This window comes from Thalassophryne amazonica, chromosome 18 (assembly GCF_902500255.1).
Source record: "Thalassophryne amazonica chromosome 18, fThaAma1.1, whole genome shotgun sequence".
Classification (NCBI taxonomy): domain Eukaryota; kingdom Metazoa; phylum Chordata; class Actinopteri; order Batrachoidiformes; family Batrachoididae; genus Thalassophryne; species Thalassophryne amazonica.
In genome coordinates, this window is record NC_047120.1 from 27712400 (window position 1) to 27734108 (window position 21709).

Below are 21709 nucleotides of genomic sequence, written 5' to 3' on the forward strand. Positions count from 1 at the left end.
AGGTTAAAGACAGCCATGAACTGACTCTAATGTACAGTGGACTTCACTAACAAATACAGAAAGCACTGACAAATACACAAAACACCTACATCAATTCTACAACAGGAAGTAACAATGTCTTGTAAATTGAAAAAATGCTTCCAAACACAGAAAACACAAACATAACCTGCAGCACAGTTTCATATGATATGTCTTCTGCAAATTCACACAATGCAAACAAAAGCAAAGACACAGTGCAAAGCTCCACCAAAACTACTAACAACACAAAAAGAGGTTTCTGCCCAGAAGAATTCACTGTGTTCTCGTGTTCAATGCATTGGGAAATAAAAAAACAATCAACAAACAAAAATACAGGAAGCTTTAGAGAAAAATAATTTTTAAAAACTACATTTTGTCAGTTATACTGACAATGTAGAGATTCAGACAATAGTGCACCATGATGCAATGAACGGTGCATCACTACACGTCCTCTGGGCAGAAACCTCTTTTTGTGTTGTTAGTTGTTCTGCTCTGTTATGACTATTTGCAACATGTCTGTGTTTTTGTATGTGCTCTGTGATTTTTGGAGCAGACATGTCATCAGATAAAATAATTGAAATTCTGCAGGTTATATGTGCAAGACATTATTTGAAGCACATTCCTGTTGTTTAACTGAAGCATGCACATATACATATATATACACACACACACACACACACACACACACACACACACACATATATATATATATAAGTGCTTTCTGTTTTGTGCAGTGTCGCTTTTGTGTTGTGGCCTCTATCAGCCACTGTACTAATTTAATTTGCCTACATTTGAAGGCATTGAAGTGTAACATAGGAAGACATTGTGCAGTTAATGACCAGTATTATACATTCATATTTCTATCTATAGATAATCTTCAAGCAGGCTAAATACATAGTGTTTTTAGCTTGACTGTTTCAAGCATAGTTGATTTTTTATTTTTTTGCTAATAATATCCGCTAGTTGTTTTCAACTAATTTTAAAATAATTCAGATTTACAGAGTTATATAATTTCATTTGTAATATGCTATGTAGTGTTGAACAATGAAACTGGAAATGTCCTTCTATGTTTTATAATAAATGGATGCTCAAAAATAATGCACAAAAATGTGTCCACTTATTCATCAATGTTATTTATATAAAAGCATTTCTGAGTAACACACAAATTTAGAAATAAATATTAGGAATGCTTAATTTATATACCTATTGAAATTCTACAGCAATAACCTACAGTGGCACATTGTAATCATACAAAAAAGCAAATTCTCAGCTTTCAAGCAGCTGATTTGACATTAAAAAATATAATAATGTAGAGCACTTCATATTAACCAGCATTGTTTTTTTAATGATGATGTCAGAACTGTGTGCTACATTCACCAAGATTTTTTTTTTTTAGACTTTTAAGTAAATGCAGGAACTGTTTGTAAAATGCTGCAGGGTTTCAAATGCTATGCTGTCCAGAAGGTGATATAACATTTGCATAAACTGTAAGCCATGATAATTGTTTTCTTGTGCAAATTGTAGTGGTACTAAAACTGATGTTATGGAAGGAATCATGAAGGTGTCAGTGTGGTTTACTATATTACGTACCATTTTCAAGCTCCATCCACTAACCTAAGACATTTGAAGGAGGGATGTATGGCAGCAGACTTGTTTATTGTCTCTTAAAGTATACAGTATATACACCTCCCCATTTAGTCATGAATTATTTGGTTTGGAATCAATCAACCAATGCATTATGTGACATTCAGGTAAGACCTCTCAGATGATTAAAAAAATGTAAGAACCATCACAGAATTGTTCAAATGACCATCAACCACAAACAAAACATTTTAACAATAATATCCTTGGTTGCTCTCATGGATTTTCTGCTCTAGCTTCATTTTAAGCTCTGAGACTAAAGCAGAGCTAATATTTCCTTCTTTGCGGCGGTTAGATTTTGATTTTTTGGAGCCTTTTTTGACCAGTGCACCAGATATGGTTGGGACTGGTCGGGGCCAGTCAGTGGTTCGTGTGACAGATGGTGGTGATGGGGGCAGGCAAGGAGCAATGGGCGGGGAAGGCTTTGGATGAGAGCTTCTGGAATCCCGTCGGTGGCTGTTCTCTGGATCTCCAATGAGGAATTTGTCTGCGGGGTTGTTGAAGTTGAAGCGAGGTATCTTCCAAGTCCAGGGCTGGTGGTCCCTGGTCCTCCTCTTAATGATGCGGCGTGCTGGCATGATCCTGTTTGACTTTGTGTTGCGCAAGTATATAGCCGTTGAAATTAAGACCGTTACTCCTACCAATAAGCTAATAATACCAGTGACCATGCCTAGAGCTTTCATAGGACTGTCTCTACTTTTCAATAAAAAGGCCCCCATAGGCCCCTTGAGAGGAGTCTGTAAAAGAGCATAAATAAAATAGTTTTAAACAAGACCAAAGGTCTGACTCTAAGTGTTAACTCAGCATTGGTTCAAAGCATTCAAATATAAAAGCTGGATGAGCAAGGCACTGACAGAGGAGCCCCAAACAACATGTCTATGAAGAACTTAACACTTTCACGCTCACATTCATTGAGTTTTCTACACTATGGGAGTGCTGATTCAAAGCTAAGAACTATGCACAACACTAGTTGTTGGGAATGCGTCTGGCAGTGCAGTGCATTAGGATTTCTCTTTGGCATGCTGCTGATGAAGGTTGATAAAGACTCATGGCAGTTACAGGGTGACCTAAAATAAAACAGAACCCATAAAAATGGTAAGAAATCCTACAAAGGTCCAGAAAATTTCTTGAAATTTGTTGGACCTTTGTAGGATTTATTACTTTTTTATGAACTTAAACTTCAGTTTGTCTTCAATCATTCCCCAAAGTTTCAGTTATCTTGGTCATTTTGCATAAAAGTCATGTTCTTTCCAAATTATGCTCCAAATTGTATGATTTGTTGGTGAAACAGGCCTTCAGACAAAATGTATTTTCCTTGTTTGATCAAGACATATTGTAGTGCAGCAGATAAGAGAATATGCAGAGCGGAATCCTGAAAATCGTGATACAAGCATCAAATTTGGCACAAATACTCCTTAGACATTATTCTTTTGAAATAACCGATTAGCCAACCTGAATTTTCAATAGGCAGCCAGGTAGAGGTCAATTGAAGAATTACACAGGGGTCAAAATTAAAAGATGCTCTAATCATATTGAAAACTATATCACGTTATTCACTTGATCACAATTTTGGTAAAAGTAATGCAAATTATTAATTGAATTAACAGAGTTTTAAAAACGAACAATTTAGACCATGTTGTATGCTTAGTTATTATGTTATGGGTTGACATATGTGACATGTCATATAATCTAATGGATGTTGAGCTTGTTTGACCTTTACTTTGCAGACCCAGTATTCAGCACTGTCAAAAATATACAATTTATTCATCCTATTAGCTCAACCAATAATGTGCATCATGTTTTACCAAAACTGGTATAGTGTCAGTTATCTGCTGCACTATTGGGGAAGACGACTGGAACACTAGTCTTCCCCAACATGTCTTGAAATTATTACAATTTTTATGGGTTCTGGGTTTTATTTTGTTTTGTTTTGTTTTGGGGTTTTTTTTGGGGGGGGGTCACCCTGTATGTGATGTTATGTGAGAAAAATGGAGATTAACTCATAAAGTTCATGTACAAATCGCAAGTAGAAGGCTCCATTTTGACCCAACAACCCAATAGTCAACACCTAGTCCTGCTCTTGAAGATGTATGAAAGTTGGTGATGACTAACAACATTTATTTCATACAACAATTATTAAGAATATTAGGAACTTTAGAAAAATATGAAAACAAATATATTGAAAATATTGAACAAAAATACTGTAAACCTCATTTGTAATATTAGTCCTTCAGATGTGCTCTAGTACTCTTTTACAGACATACATAGCATGCAAGAATCCAATACTCCTCACTTGACTCTGCGGATCACTTTAATATAGTTACTCTCTGGGTTGATTCGAGACTTTTTCACAGCGTTACAATACAGAATGGTGGATATGCAGGTCGTTAACAAAATGAGGGAAACGACAATGCTGAAACAAATTCCAAAAACAGTCAGGGGACGCTTGCTGAGGCCCATGAAGTATGCAATAATTCGGCCTTTGATCTGTAGGCACAATGCACAACACAGAAACAAAACCAATAAAAATAAACCGAATCATTCCATCATGTTCAACAATTAAATCAAGACACACAGAAAACAGAGTATGAAAAATGTAAATGTAATATGTTAAGAAGCAAATGAAGATAAATGAAAGTGGCTGCAAATGAATTGAATATTCATGAATGATTTTCTTAATCAACAAATATTTTAAAAAGAAAAAACCCAGTGAGTTGTTGCTGCCAGTTTTTTTCAGAAAGTATTTGTATAGCTAGCTTATGCTTCTGATTTTCAATCAGAAAATACATTGAAGAACTTTTAAACTGTGACAGACAATCGCAAACCCAGAGACTCGTGCTATAATCAGGGCATCTGGGGCTTCCACAAAGATCATAACATCATCCACTAAGTCAAGATCAGTAATCTTTCTTCACCAAGAAAGACAACCAAATAGTTGGTCTCCACCAGCTACCCAAGGCCCAGTACATGCAAGCACGCAACATGAGTGAGAACCACAATACAACTCTTAAAAGCCCTTCAGTGGGAACAAGTCAAAGACTCTGCCTCCACAAAGTACAGCTTTCACAATGCCTGGGTATACAATGGATATTGTGTCCAGCAACTTAATGGGGATCCCGCAAACTATCAAAATGTCCTGCTGAGATCATGCTTGAATTCAATGAGAACTTGTAGAGCTATAGTACAGTTCATGGTTGACTTCTTGTAGATGACATGAGGCTGTTCTTGTCAATATCCAGCAAACATCGTGCACTAAAATCTCCCTAGAATGACCCTTATAACTAGCTTGCCAAGGCCAAACAGCTGTGTAATACTCCTACAGCTACCTGTAGAGATTTTCAGGCATCAGGGTCATAGTATCCAAGTAGGTTGACCCAGGTCAACTGGACTTATTGAGTTCCTTGAAGACATTTCACTGTTCATCCAGAAAAGATTAAGCTTTGTTGACTAATGAAGCTTTTCTGGATAAAGAGCGAAAATCCTCAAGGACTTCAACAAGTCCAGTTGACCTAACTCAACCTATTTGGACCTTGCAGCTCTTAAAATCTCAAGGACCACTCTTTCCTTTCCAGAAAGGAGCATCACATCCTTTTACAAGGTATTCTAGTCCTTTGTGATATGGAAGCAAAGATTGCTTGTAATGCCCAGAGAACAGCATCCACTTGCCTGAAGAAATTCATCCTGATCCCTACAGCCTCTCTGCACGATCAGCCACAAAAATGGGGAATGGACCATATTTCTATGTATAGCCTTTGAAATCTGATGCCTATGCTTAAAGTGATTTACAATGAATAAATTATTTTATGTTATGGATCACAAAATACTAATTTGTATGAATATGTGTCAAACATGTAAAGCACAGGTGTCACATTCTCTGAGTGCCCATTCTAGTAACAGATTTGCTGATGAAGACAAAAATGAATGTGTTGCAAAAATGAATGTATTTACTATTGGTTTTGGTCTTGCCCTTTGGCTAATCTTTAATTTTAAAGAAGGTGAGGCTAATGATGTGAGGAAGTTAAACTGGCATCTGCGTGGCAACAGAACATTCGGATGGCTTGATGCCATGCTGTATAAAGCAGCCTATAGGCCTGGAATGGTAAGCATTGCAAGCGTAGTGCAAGTCAGAGCAGGTCTTACCGCCTCAGTGATATCGATATTGACCACAGCTGTTGTGCTAAAGGATGGAGAACCTCTGTCCCGGGCCTCGACCACAAGAGACCATTTGCAGTCCTTCTGCTTGGTGATGTTGTTCACAATTGCCATGGACTTGATGAAAGGCTTTAATATGATCTCTCCAGTCTCTGCATTAATGTCAAATGCATTATCAGGATCGGCTTGCATGATGGAATATTCTATGATGTTGTTCGGGGACTCTGCATCATCATCCACTGCCTAAAAAAGTAACATATGCAGAACTGATTACCTTTATATTCAGTGATTTTAATGGCCAAGTCAATATGATGTTGGCATTAAAATCCAATACACTCAAACCCTTAAAATCAAATAATGGCAAATGGACTGCATTTATATTGCGCTTTTCCATCTGCATCAGACGCTCACAGCGCTTTACACATCAATGCCTCACATTCACCCTGATGTCAGGGTGCTGCCATGCAAGGCGCCTGCTACACACCGGGAGCAACTAGGGGATTAAGGACCTTGCCCAAGGGCCCTTAGTGATTTTCCGGTCAGGTTGGAATTTGAACCGAGGATCCTCTGGTTTCAAACCCAACGCTTAACCACTACACCATCACCTTCCCCAAAATCAAAGGGCAAAGGCAACCTGCCAGGAACAAAAGGCATCATGGGGAAAAAAGTACACCATTTCTAAATTAAATTTGTATGCTTGATTAAGCAGTTTTGTGTGTGGGTAAAAGTTTCTCAGTTTCTTCCTTTCTCCTCCTGAATCTGCACACTGATTTGGCACAGGCTAAAACCTGTGCCAAATCAAACCCCGCCATCTGACCCTACTCATCACCAGTTGGTGATCCGTTCACAGCTCACTCCTCTCTTCACCTGAATGCAAAGACACACGGTTGCACAACTGATATCACCATTGCAAAATCGATCATTGACCTTTGACTTAGGGTGTTCTGGTACCACGTGTACTTATGAACTTATGAACATCCTTGTGCTCCAATAAGGTGTGCTTTATGGACAATCCATGACCAGTGCAGAAGTCCAACAACAAGACACCACTCGGATTCAGATCGGGGGGCATTCTCCCCAGTCACTCCCCTCAAGTTTCTCCATTGTTGCCCATGTGACCATTGAAGTCCACCAGTAGAACTAAGGAGTCTCCAGCAGTACCTTTGTCAGCATCCCACTCAGAGTCTCCAAGAAGGCTGGATATGATGACCTGCTGTTTGGTGCATATGCACAAATAAGAGTCAAAATCCTCTCCGCGAAACTAAGTTGCCTTGAGGCAGCCATCTCGTTCACCAGGGAAAACTCTAAAACAACCGCACTCAGCCAGGGACTTGGGAGTATCCCTACAGCCACCCAGTGCCTCTCACCTTGGACAATTCTGGAAAAAGACAGTCCAGCCCCACTCCAGGAGTATGGCTCCAGAGCCTGTGCTGTGCGTGTAGGTGAGCTCAACCTCAAGCTCAGGCTCCTTCCCCTCCAGAGAGGTGACATTCTGTGTTCCAAGAGTTAAGTTCCATAACCGAGTGTCAGTCAGTGTGGGTATTTCAACTTGTTCAATGCCAGAAAAGCAGTGCACCAGGTCCTCTTCAGCAGAGGTCTTCAACTCATTCCAGAAAGGGCTGAGAAGGTTCAAGTTTTCTTTGCAACCACCCACTCCACCAGGTGATTTCACTGATTAACTGATTCCATCTGCTCAAAGTGATGTTAATCAGTGAAATCACCTGCAGGAGTGTATGGTTGCAAAGAAAACCTGCACCCTCTCGGCCCTTTCTGGAATAAGTTGAAGACCTCTACTCTACACACTCCCAGCGGTTGTTGAGCTCATATGGAGATGATGGCTGAGCCTAACCGAGTCCCACGGATGCAGACCCAGCTACCAGGTGCTTGCCTGCTTTTGATTTTGGTTTGGTTATAGCTTCTACAAATATAAGCAACAATTGTTGTGTCCCATAGCAGCCTGTACTCAACGATCCTGAAATGGATCAATATCTCCACCTTGTGTAAATTTACCATTAGTGGAAGTACAATAGAATTTTGCCAAGAGCTCTATTCAAATTCACGTCTGAGTTTTCATTCTCCAGCTATTTTTGTGAGTATGCGACATTACCATCATAACAAAATTATGTGTACTTTTAATCCTAATTTTTTTAAACCACAACATTTATGTCCTGTTCCTCCATACAAGTATACTGTAAATTAGAATTTGTGTATCATAGAAACACAATACCTCTACTTTTACAGGTGTGCCAATAATCATCGTCTTTTCTAGAAGCTTGTCACCAAATTCTGGTGAATGGTCGTTCATATCAACCACGGTGACGAAGACTTCAGCCAGGCTGTATTTTCCCTCTGAATCCTCAGCCTTGATGTAGAAGTTGTATTTGCATCTGACCTCTGCATCCAGGCTGGTCCACGGTTGTGTGCAGATGAGGCCAGAGGATGGCTGGATGGTAAACCTGCAGATTGAGTGACACAGTGTACAAGTTCATTTCAAATATAACTGTAAAATGAAAACAATTTCATGAGACAATTCATTAGAGTTTTCTTTTAAAGTGCATATCTCTGGTAAATGAAATGTCAAATGAGCCGACTATTCGAAATAAATAAGGAATTGTGACAATATTGATGTATTGTGTCATAAACATTGGGAAATTAGCATAATTTATTCTGCAGTTGATAAATGCTCAGGAAAAATTGATTTTGGTGACATCATGTTTCAGACGCCTCCTCAGAGACATTACTGAAACGAACGGGAAAACTGGAATTTTTTTGCAGCTCAAAATTAACATTTTCTGTGGGTATTGACAGTGAATACTTGAAAATGGTGACTAGGTGTGTTCAGTGTTGCCACAGTTACTTTGAAACAGTAATCCAATTACTGATTACTGATTACTCCTTGAAAAAGTAACTTCATTACTTTATTGATTACTCAGTAATCCAATTACTGATTACTGATTACTCCTTGAAAAAGTAACTTAGTTACTTTATTGATTACTCAATTGTAAAAGTAACTAAGTTAGATTACTAGTTACTTTTTTAATTACTTTCCCCAGCTGTCAACAACAACCCTCTGCCACCTCAACATGACAATACTTGTTTTGCCAAAACTCACTTTATAGTCACCCTTTCTTGACTTCAATGAAAATAAACTTTTTTTTTATAAAAAGTAAAATAAAGACCTCTTTCATGACCTCATATTTAACTGTTGACAGCACTGTAACAGTAAAACTTGCAATTTCTAACCTACATTGTTTATAAATGTAACTATTAAATTCTTTCTAACATTTTTCTAACATTTAAATTCTCTCTAAACATTTTACTTGTCGAAATTATTATTATTATATGTAGTATTAGTAGTTGTAGTAAAAAACTGCTTCAAAACTGGACCTTTAATCTAGGGGTGTTGTGAGGGGGTACATCCTTGCCCCACGCCCCCATTCCATCTGGATTCGCCCCTGCTTTGGCATTTGAGCACAAAGCACAAAGAATGGAAAACTTAAATTTATTTATGCAGAAAACATTACCAGATTTACAGGTAAGAAAGTTTTATTGCGTTTTCACATCATGTGGTCCTCAAAAAGAGAGTTTAGGTGCATTTGAGTGGAAAATAGTGTTATAGTATTATTAGTTGTTGACGCGTCATGGAGGATCAGCTGTTTTTAGCGAGCAGATACGGAGTGGCTCAGCTCAGAATTCTAAATAAAGGAGAAAAAAGCATAAAAATGTCTTTGTAAAGCTCAGTGCAGGTGTGCTGTTGTCACCGCGCTTTAAGAGGTGAGGACGAGTCGTAGCTGCTGCAGAAAACCGTAGATGAAAAGCTCACAGCTCGCTTAAAGTGGGCAGTTCAGTCAAACCCCGACCTCCTGCCCACGGACCAAGTTTAATGCTGCTATCGACCCACAATGCAAAAATAGTAGTAACGCGCAGTGACTTGGAGAAGTAACTTTAATCTGATTACTGATTTGGAAAGATTAACGCGTTAGATTACTCGTTACTAAAAAAAAGTGGTTAGATTAGAGTAACGCCTTACTAAGTAACACGTTACTCTAATCTAACCACTTGCCAGGGTAATGCTAGGATAATCTAACCACTTGCCAGTGATACCGGCATCACTGGGTGTGTTTCGGGAGGGTCCATCATAACTAGTTGTGGTTTTTATTAGTTGATGTGCTGTCTTAAGTCCGAGCATGAAACTAAGTGGCCATTGACGCAGCAGAGTGACCTTGAGCTAGCTAGAAGTCAGTCCCCAAGGGTACGTAATGACAATGGACAAAATGGCTACTAATCCATCTTTTTTCTGACGCACTCTGGTTAAGTTTATTTTTATCAGCTTTATCGTGCCTGCGCAAGTTAAAGACGTGGAAGAAATGATTTATAATCTGGTATATACAGTATTTTTTTAAAAAAGTTATCACTGACTGAGTGATATATACACTTTAACTGTACAGTAGCTCATTGAACGTACTGCTTTTAATTTAGCTGTTTTCAGCTTTGTTTTCTACTGTGAAAATTCACAAGTTGCCTTCAACTTGATAGTTTTCACAGAATTAACTCAGGTTGGTACATAAATTTGCACTTTTTCAGAGCTACACACTGCCTTGCTCATTAAAGCTGCCGTTTCTGGGGCTCCAGCTGTCACATTGCTTGTTAATTGGCTCTCCCTGTGTAAGATGAGCCACGTTGTCTATTTTTAACTCTCCAATCCAATTAGGAGATTAGCCAGCATCTTGCAGCCATTTTAGAGTCAGTTATTTATCCATCAGAGGGGCCAATCATACCCTGATCAAAGAGATAGATCAATCAGTAATTGAATAATGCAAATCATTACACCTGACTAACCATAATTACATTTTAAATAGAAATATACTGTCATTATTCACTTTATACATGCTTCCCTTAGGCAGTATTAGTAGAAAGCATTGCTTAAATTTTCATTGTTACGCAGATGATACCCAGCTTTATCTATCCATGAAGCCAGAGGACGCACACCAATTAGTTAAACTGCAGGAATGTCTTACAGACATAAAGACATGGATGACCTCTAATTTCCTGCTTTTAAATTCAGATAAAACTGAAGTTATTGTACTTGGCCCCACAAATCTTAGAAACATGGTGTCTAACCAGATCCTTACTCTGGATGGCATTACCCTGACCTCTAGTAATACTGTGAGAAATCTTGGAGTCATTTTTGATCAGGATATGTCCTTCAATGCGCATATTAAGCAAATATGTAGGACTGCTTTTTTGCATTTGTGCAATATCTCTAAAATTAGAAAGGTCTTGTCTCAGAGTGATGCTGAAAAACTAATTCATGCATTTATTTCCTCTAGGCTGGACTATTGTAATTCATTATTATCAGGTTGTCCTAAACGTTCCCTGAAAAGCCTTCAGTTAGTTCAAAATGCTGCAGCTAGAGTACTGACGGGGACTAGAAGGAGAGAGCATATTTCACCCATATTGGCCTCTCTTCATTGGCTTCCTATTAATTCTAGAATAGAATTTAAAATACTTCTTCTTACTTATAAGGTTTTGAATAATCAGGTCCCATCTTATCTTAGAGACCTCATAGTACCATATCACCCCAATAGAGCGCTTCGCTCTCAGACTGCAGGCTTACTTGTAGTTCCTAGGGTTTTTAAGAGTAGAATGGGAGGCAGAGCCTTCAGCTTTCAGGCTCCTATCCTGTGGAACCAGCTCCCAATTCAGATCAGGGAGACAGACACCCTCTCTACTTTTAAGATTAGGCTTAAAACTTTCCTTTTTGCTAAAGCTTATAGTTAGGGCTGGATCAGGTGACCCTGAACCATCCCTTAGTTATGCTGCTATAGACTTAGACTGCTGGGGGGGTTCCCATGATGCACTGAGTGTTTCTTTCTCTTTTTGCTCTGTATGCACCACTCTGCATTTAATCATTAGTGATTGATCTCTGCTCTCTTCCACAGCATGTCTTTTTCCTGATTCTCTCCCCTTAGCCCCAACCAGTCCCAGCAGAAGACTGCCCCCCCCTGAGCCTGGTTCTGCTGGAGGTTTCTTCCTGTTAAAAGGGAGTTTTTCCTTCCCACTGTCGCCAAGCGCTTGCTCACAGGGGGTCGTTTTGACCGTTGGGGTTTTTCTGTAATTATTGTATGGCTTTTGCCTTACAATATAGAGCGCCTTGGGGCAACTGTTTGTTGTGATTTGGCGCTATATAAATAAAATTGATTTGATTTGATTAGGGTAATGTAACTTGACAGAATTTTTTAAGCTGTCATTAAATACATTTTGACTAACTAATTTTGTTTTTGTTTTTAAATACTTCTAGTAATACCACCAATGACTTGTCACATTTCCTGAATCATGAGTTGCGTTCTGTTCCGTTTGGGCTAGCAACAGTGGTAAATGTTAGCTTGTTGTTGAAGTTACTGACAAAACAATGAGAAAATACCATGAAAATAAAAGTGTTCATAATCAATGGATTAGTTATAAATGTGAGATTTCTTCCACAGATAAATGTGGTGAAGAAATCTTTACACATTAATTTTCTCTTCTTACAATTGATGAATCAGCAGGCTTAGATCAATTAGCACCCAAAGAGTTAGCATGATAAAGCTTATATTTTAGATGTAACAAACTATTTTGACAAATCAGAATAACTCAAGATATCTGCAAGTACATTTTGGTTGATAAAATGACAATAAAATATTTCACCACAGTAAATTATGGTTAGTAAAAAGTGATTTCCTGATATCCATAATTTTGTTGCAGATAACGTAAAAGAAAAGTGATGAGTAAGATTTTTTTATTCAAGATATTTTTAATTCAATTTTGGCTATTTTTAAGTTTAGTAGTAGTAGTAGTAGTGTAAATAGTAGTAGTAGTAGGAGGAGGAGGAGTAAGTATAATATACATCCTAATCATTCATTATTCATATTAATTTTGTCATGGAAAGCCACGCGAAGGCTTCGCGCGTAAAGACCGATTCGCTGATGAAGCAAGACAAAGGAACACCTCCATTTCGGAGTGATAAAGGACAAGTTGGGACATGCCCAGCTCTCCACAATTTCACTGATACTTACTAGACTGGTAAGCATTGAAAGCCGAGATAGACACGTCCAAACTTGTCCTCTGACACGCCGAAATGGAGGTGTTCCTTTGTCTCACTTCCAAAGCGAATCGGTCTTTACGCATGAAGCCTCCGCGCGGCTTTCCATGACAAAATCTCTTGTTAAAAGTGAAATCTGCCGCAAAATGGCTGATGTCCAGCTCTTGTGATAACCAGAGAAAGAGCACACGACGGTCTCGTATCCACAGAGCCATCCGTTTAGAAATGGTCCGGTGGCTTGTGCCGCGTCGTCGCAGCTCGGAGCGCGGTGCGCCAAGCGTCCTTAAAGGGGTCCTTAAAGCTGTAGTAACAAACCTTATTCTCTGTGAAGCCTGTAAAATTTTCACCGAAAGCCAAAGAAATTTTTCGAATGGTTTCCAGGTGCCAGTCTCTAACAGCTTCTGAAAAAATTCTGATGGAAAAAAAGTCCTTTTCATTCCGCCATTTCCAGACAATGAAAATCCGACGAGGGGGCGGGACCACTCCTTCCCAAGGCGTGCTCACAGGCGAATGACATCACCGACAGGCGTGGAAAAACTCACGCATGCGCACGAGGGTTCAAGCATGTCTGACGTAAAAACATGAATGAAATCCATATAGTTTTTGAAAAAAAATAAAAAGGACCGTTACTTTATTGACAGACCTTGTAGGACTTCTTTCTTCTATATATGTATGCATACGTATATTCTTACGTTATGCATACATTGAGCAGTAGATTGTATTTTAAAGGTCTTAAATCCCATCACTCTAAAAAAAAAGATATAGCATTGATCAACTTAAAAACATAAATAAGGTAACAATTTGCATGGATTTTTTAAAAGCAATTCCAAGTCAGCCTCTACTAGTACACAGTACACCATGATGGGACGTTTATATTCAGACTCATTCAAGTTTTGCAATGGTCATCTGCAAGATTAATTAAGTGGAACCAACTTAATTAAAAGGTTTTGGTCTTAATAGGTATGCAAATGATTTGTCCCAACATCTTGTAATTTATCAACTTGTAAACAAGCAAAAACCATATTTTTTTCATACTGAAAATACTCTTCAATTCATGTTGTACTAGGTAACCCCATGAATCAATTTTTTTAAAGAGTGCAGCAGTCTGAGTTGAGTGCGTTAAAAGAACTTGGTGAGTTTATCCTGACACCACCAAGTCTCCTGGCTTATATCCACTTGACTTGTAATTTTAGGATGTGTTTTGATCTGTTCTGGTTGACCAAGTGTTATCTGATGTGTCTGAACCTCATCTGGCAGGCGGGTAAGGCTTATACTTACAAATCTGATCCTGATCCATAAATCGTATATTTGACTTCACCCCAAGGCCCCGAATCTGGATCATTTGCCTGGAGAAAGAAATTGAAAGAGGCTAATCCTTACACCACATCTCAAACTGTAAAAGGCCATTGTTTCTATTTCACTGAATTTGCTTCTTTTAGTTTCATCATCAGCCTGTTATTGGTCTGGGTGAAGGGCTTAACATAGATACTAACTCTCCCACTATATTGGGTAAGGATGGAGGTACAGGTCAGCATGAATAACCATTCTAGATTTTAAGATTTGAACCACTCGACACTTGCCTTTGACAAACTGCCTGGCCACAGGACACGTAATAAAATGAAAGAGGCAAATGTACAGCAGAATGCCTGAATTCCTCATCACGGAACAACAAAACACCCAGTCAGGCAGTAATCTGCGTTCATCTAATGACCTCACTGAGTAACATGCATGTATTGGAATGTTGATGGCTTATACAATAGGTTTGTTGCAGTTAAAGCAAAATTTTATTTTATTTAATTTATTCACTTACTGTAACAAATGCAACGCTGGAGCCTCCAGGTGAGTTCTCAGGGATCCGGGCAATGTAATACTCAGATGTAAACATGGGAACATTGTCATTAGTGTCCAGAAGGTTGATCACGATATCAGCTGTGGCACTGAACTTTTCAGGTGTGTCAATCTCCACTGCCAGCAACTGGAGACAAATACATGACAATGGAATGACACATTAGTGTCATAATGACAGATGGGAACCAGGTGTAATATGCAAACTCCTACCTTGAAAGAAAGTGTTGGTCCCTTTTCGTAGTCAATGCCAGATGTGTCTTCCACGATGATGGTCACCTGGGCTTCATTGAGGACTGTCTGGGGAACCACTCGTAGCACCCGACTAGGCCCAACTAGTCTCAATTTGAACTTAGCATTTGCTCCCTGCAAAGAATCATATTCAAAAGTACAGACAAAGAACAAAGCTGACAGCTACGATGAATCACAAATTCTAGCACATAAAGAAAAATGGAGTTAATGGGTTTTCAGGGGCAAAATGCCAAAGGCAAGATTGCCACAGACACTAACAGGACATTTATCTAAAAAATGAACAAGATTCACAAGAACAGTACCAAATACATATGAAACTCTTTGGGACCTGACTTCCAACCAAACACAAAGCAGCATACAACACAAGTGCTAATGCCAGTTTTCAAAAGACAGAGTTGCTGTTTTCACACCTGGTGCTCATGTTGTGATCATCTGTGCACCCATAGGCATTGTGATCTAAAAATGAGGTGTGCACAGTGCCAGTGTGTTCTTGTTGTGTGGTGTCAGAAAGTACATGTGGCGTAAGTCACCAAAAGCATAGTCTAAATTTAGAGTTTTTCCTGTTATTAATCAGGCATCAATTTTCAGTGAGTTCAATTGAAAACAACCACTAAATGAAATAAAAGTAAACACTAATGTAAAATGCAAAATGTCACTTTACTGCTTCACCTCAGGGAGCCTTGGCAGCACACTTTGATAACTGGTGAAATACTAACTTGCCAGGATTATAAGCATTTTTATACATAGTCTCTCCATTTTCAGAGGTCACCAGTAATAGACCAATTGACTGACAAGTGGTATCATGGCCAGATGTGACCTATTCCCTCATTATGCTATGGCAAATTAAAGTCTGGAATAAATTTCAAGTGTTTAATTTGCATTTAGTAGCTGTTCAATGGAACTCTCAACATGAAATCCAAAGAGGTGTTGATATAAGTGAAAAAGGCCAATAGCAGACAGAATAAAAAAACACAATAGCACAAACTCTAGTGCCCAAATCAACATTTTGGTGCATTCTTTAGGGCCCCTTCACATATAACATGAAAGACACAGAAACTGGAAGAAAATCCGCAAACCAAACACAAAATGGGGAACCACGAAACATTCCACCTGTTGCCGTGAGGGATGCATGGTCGCACAGGCGTGCACGGCACACCGGCGAGGGTTTCATGCATGCGCATGAGCATGCACGAACACAGTCGGAGCAGCTGGAGCATGTGAAACCACATCGTGTAGCTGCTGTGAAAAAAATAAATAATAAAAATGAGCTGGAACGTGTGGAACCACATCGCGCCGCTGATGTAGAGAAAAAGAAAAAACAGCTGGAACATGTGAAACCACATCACGCGCTGCTATGGAGAAATGAAAAAATAAAAAATACATGCCACCCGTGCGATTCGAACCTGCAATTTACAAAAGCTCTGATTAACAGACAGAAACTTTACCACTGCACTACCATCACTGTCCTATAACAGGAGTGTAAAATGCCTTAAGTCAACAAGGAGATAAACGTATTTAAAGACAAAGAGAAATTAGATTAGGGGAGGTGATGGTCTAGTGGTTAAGGTGTTGGGCTTGAGTCCAGAAGATCATGGGGGATGGGGGGGAGGGGCGTGAAACACACACCCACATGTTGTGGGGGGAAGTGGGGGGCGCAACACGTGCAATACACACACACGGCACATGTGTTGAGGGGGGAGCCGACACTCTGGCACGCCATGTGTGTTGCTTGACAACTCCACAGTTGTGGGGGCATGTAGAAAAATTCCACAGCCAGCTCAAAAATGATCATCTGCTCACTATTTTCATACTGACAGCGCGAATGGCCACACATTTTCTAAGTGTCCAGCAAGCAGTGTTGGATGTTCGTATGTGTCACCTGGAATTTGCCCGACATCTGCAGCGAGAGGGATCGAATGGGCACTCACAGGGCACTCTGTGTAGCAACAGGTGTACGAGGCGCTAGAGACAGCTCCGATTTTTCACGACTGGCATGCAATTCCTCCTTCGTGCTCGAGTCGGCTTCAATTGTGTTATGTGTGAAGGGGCCCTTAGCATTGCAGGGCAAAGCGTACCTGATCTGAGTCATTTACAGTGATCTTAAAGCCTCGGAGAATCTCTCCTGCAGGTGGATGCTCGTACATGGTAACCTCAAACTTGTTCTGAGGACCAATCTCTCCGTAAAAGGTCGGGGGATGGTTGTTCAGATCCACCACCCGGACGATCACAGTGGTTACATCGTAGTCCAGTAACTGACCATTTTGTCCCACCTCGGATGCCTAGATTTAGAAATCAAATTGACCCATGAATTAGTGGTGACAAACAAATGAAATGCAAGTGAAATCTCACAGAAACAATTTAGAGTGAGCCAAAAGAAAATTTTTACCTTGACTATAATCTCATATATTTCATTTTTTAGTAGCGATGGATTAGCGGTCAGCGTGATGCATCCACTTGTACCATTTATATCAAAGACACCATCACTACCTGAAAGTTGGTCAATAAAAACAGTACAGATGTTTCACATCTTTTATACCTTTCAGAAAATACAATAATGGGAACAAAAAAAAATGTATTTCATTCTTACCATTGATAATTGAATAATGCATAGGGTTAGGGTTGCCTTGGTCTCCATCTTTTGCATATACAGTGAATATTTCAGAACCCTAGAAATAAAATAAAATAAAAAATCATGTTAATAACTTTGTCAACTGTTTACATTTGAAGTAAGATGTTGAGAAACAGAATCAAGAACAAAACTCACAGGAAGTGACACCTCATAAATGTAGCCAAAATAAGGGGTTCCTACAAAGGATGGAGGCATGTCTTGAGCATCAAGTACATTAATGGTTATGGTGGCTGTAGAAGTCAACACCTGATGCCTCCCATTGTACTTTCCACCACCATCCTATGAAAACAAACAGGCAGCGGGGAGGTGGTGAACGTTTTATTATTATTATTATGATTATTATGATTATTATTATTATTATTATTATTATTTAGAGCCAATAATAGATTAAAATAATGACATCATTCGTAGCTACGATCTGTTATTACCAATGGGTTATCACCATAATAACACACTGTCAATTAATATGCCGTTACCAAAGCAATAGCCTATCAATAAACCTGTTATTATCCAGGACATTACCTGTTAATTGCTTATTAATAAACCTGATATCACAGTGGTATTAAGCTGATAATCACCTCTCATTTATGTTGTTATTACTATGGTAATAACAGTTAATGAACTTTTTATTAACATATAATAAACTGTTAATCACCAACTTGTTATCACTAAGATAACCTTTTTATTCAGCCTGAAATATCATAATAATCTATTAACCTGTTATTACCATGTCATAACATTTTAATAAACCTAATATTACACATCAGTTATTTTTACATGGGTGCTGTCTGTTGTTACACAGCCATTTAGTGCTGAAGCTGAAAAAAAGGACCAATTTTCTCATTATTCTACTTAGATTGAGCACACTTTATCTCAATCTGGAACCTGTGGAAATGCTGAAATTCAGAAAGCCTATTTGTGAACACTTTGGGTGATCATCAGTCACGTTGCATTCAAAACTTGTTTTGTGTATCTGATAAATGCTAGATGACAGAAAGCTTGACTAATTCCCTGATCAACAAATTTTCCACTTAAATTCTTGTAAAATGCTTTTATCCCATTTAGGGGGTTTTACTTTTATGTTTATAAAGGTTTTGTACATAAAAATTGATACGACTGCATGTACTCACCAAAACATTGTGATACAATGAAAAGATTTCTCATATGAATGTTTAAAATTTTGTATTTGTGCAAGATGAAGAAGATGAAGAGTCTCTATTGTCATTGTACGAGGTCTGTCAATAAAAGTAACGGTCCTTTTTATTTTTTTCAAAAACTATATGAATTTAATTCATATAGTTTTACGTCAGACATGCTTGAACCCTCGTGCGCATGCGTGAGTTTCTCCACGCCTGTCGGTGACATCATTCGCCTGTGAGCACGCCTTGGGAAGGAGTGGTCCCGCCCCCTCGTCGGATTTTCATTGTCTGGAAATGGCGGAATGAAAAGGACTTTTTTTCCATCAGAATTTTTTCAGAAACTGTTAGAGACTGGCACCTGGAAGCAATTTGAAAAATTTATCTGGCTTTCGGTGAAAATTTTACGGGCTTCACAGAGAATAAGGTCTGTTACTACAGCTTTAAGGACCCCTTAAAAGGGACCCCTTAGAGGGTTCAAGCATGTCTGACGTAAAACATATGAATGAAATCTATATAGTTTTTGAAAAAAATAAAAAGGACCGTTACTTTATTGACAGACCTCGTATATGTTATGGATGCATACAACAAAATTTGTTCTCTGCATTTATCTCATCTCATCTTCAACCGCCTATCCGGTATCGGGTCACAGGGGAAACAACTCCAGCAGAGGACCCCAGACTTCCCTTTCCAGGCCACGTTGACCATCTCTGACCGGGGGATCCCGAGGCATTCCTAGGCTAGTGTGGAGATATAATTTCTCCACCTAATCTTGGGTCTTCCCTGGAGTCTCCTCCCAGATGGATGTGCCTGGAACACCTCCCTAGAGAGGCGCCCAGGGGACATCCTTACCAGATGCCCAAACCACCTCAGCTGGCTCCTTTCAACGCGAAGGAGCAGTGGCTCTACTCCGAGCTCCCCACGAATGACCGATCTTCTCACCCTATCTCTAAGGGAGACACCAGCCACCCTCCTAAGGAAGCCCATTTCAGCCACTCCTCTGCATTTAACCCTAATTACAGTTAGATGCAATCCAACCACTCGGAGCAGTGGACAGTCCGTTACTCAGGGACAACTCCAGATGTAGAGACACTGTTTGGTCAAGGGCAAGAAAGGAACAAGCTCTAATGAGCATGTTTTGACAGTGGGAGGAAACCACACAGACGCAGGGAGAACATGTAAACTCTACACAGAGTTACACGAGGTGGCGAGGCACTAAACTGGAGGTGGACAGAAAAAGTACAGACTTGCAGGCAGAGGAACTGAGATAAAAAAAAAGGCTTTATCAAAACACAGGCAAGGATTCAGTACACAGTTTGGCAGTCAACGGAGCGGAGGTAATAGACAATCGTGTTATGTCGTGGTGGAGATCAGAAAAATAAGCAGGGTCAAAACACAGCGAGGTAAACAAGACTGTGAAAAAGGTAAGGATGTGAAAGGACTTCAACAAAGTGGCAGGGGACTAAGAGACAGTGAGGGCTTAAATAATGGGCAGGTTAATCAGGGCATGAATGTGAAAAGAGGTTCTGCAAAGGGGGCATGACTGAGAAACACAAAGGCAGGTGCAAGAGAGTGAAGTGAGACAAAAAGCAAAGCAGACCAAAGCAAGAGAAATGAGTGACACAAAAACCAATGGTGAATAACATAAAACGCCAAAAGAACTACCTGTTTGTGTTCTTAGACATCACACTTATTCTACATTGGCCCAGTCCATCCAGCTGTACATAAGTACCAGCCTAAGCTGGGAAAGTAATCGAAAATGGACCAGTATGCCATCCACAGAGACTTGTAGACTCTCATCTCCTTCATGATACAATATGCGGGAATAAGCTCCTGCGCCAGTGGACACAAAGCCTCTATATGACTTGCTTCTGATCTACCCCAAATGAATCGATTGCTGTCTTTGGCTCAAATTTATGTTTTGTTCAAAGTATTTTAAATTATTTTTAAAAAGTAAATGAATTTAAAAGTATTTTTACATTCATGAACCAGAATTAAACCTACTCTGCATTGGTGGAAAATCCTACGTGAGCAGTGAGCACTAACCCAAATGGAAAGGATGGAAGCACCTTCTCACCTTAGCAACCACTGTTACAAAATGTGTGGGCGTGGTCTCGTAGTCTAACATTTGGCCCAGTTTGACCCTGAGGACCCCGCTGTGTCCATCAATGGTGAACTTGGTGAAAGTTGAGGTCTGAGAATGTAAAGGCACAATGTCAGTCATGTTTCAGATAAGAGTATTATTTCTACTTATTTCATCAGTGCTTTAGAAAGGCTCAAAGAAAGGCATTCTTTCACATATTGTTATTTTTCACAGTTGACATAGTGACAACTATTGTGCTGTCAGCTGTTGGCCTGGAGTGACACTAAGCTCCTATTAAGCCTTCAGTGGTTTGCTCAAATGTAATTGAAATTTAATCTACTCAAGTAATAGCCTTTCCACACTGTGCTCTGGTATGAGATTAAACTTTCCCTCCACACAGCGTTCTACCAGTTGAGTGCTCTTTTCCTAAAAACCACATGACGGTTCTCATGATGTCATCACACCCTCTTGTCCTCAGTGCTCAAGCCAGTTAACTAAGATGGATGCTGAAGGCTAACATGGTGTACAAGTGGCTGCATCATCCAGTTCTAACAAACCATCCAGCAAACCAAACCTGTGCTGCCTAAAACACAGTTCCCTCTGAAAATACAGGAACAAGGTCAATCAATTTGTTTTTGGAGTTGGGCTACCAATATCTAGACCTAGGTTTGATTCCGGTAACTCTACCTGTCTTTGCCCTTGGACAAGACACTTAATCTGCATTGTCCAAGTCCACTCAGCTCAGCCTTGGCTGGGAAACTAACCTGCTATGGATTGGCAGATCCATCCAGAGAGAGTCAGAGACTCTGGCAGGCTTTGCTACAGTATTGATATCACAGTGGTATTAGGATTCAGCACCAATGTGTCTGAGT

General features: G+C 39.5%; 1 protein-coding gene across 1 annotated transcript in view; it reads right to left on the reverse strand.

The window, feature by feature from the left end:
• Positions 1–780: 780 nt before the first annotated feature.
• Positions 781–21709, reverse strand: part of LOC117530560 (cadherin-related family member 1-like) — a 38227-nt gene continuing 17298 nt past the window's right edge. The window contains exons 6-16 of the mRNA XM_034193453.1: positions 20832–20956; positions 17754–17897; positions 17577–17655; positions 17376–17476; positions 17065–17268; positions 14951–15103; positions 14703–14867; positions 14171–14238; positions 8039–8267; positions 5800–6054; positions 781–2396 (exon numbers count right to left, since the gene is read on the reverse strand). Of these exons, the coding sequence (XP_034049344.1) occupies positions 1851–2396; positions 5800–6054; positions 8039–8267; positions 14171–14238; positions 14703–14867; positions 14951–15103; positions 17065–17268; positions 17376–17476; positions 17577–17655; positions 17754–17897; positions 20832–20956 (2069 nt within the window). The 3' untranslated portion in view covers positions 781–1850. The remainder of the gene's footprint in view (positions 2397–5799; positions 6055–8038; positions 8268–14170; positions 14239–14702; positions 14868–14950; positions 15104–17064; positions 17269–17375; positions 17477–17576; positions 17656–17753; positions 17898–20831; positions 20957–21709) is intronic.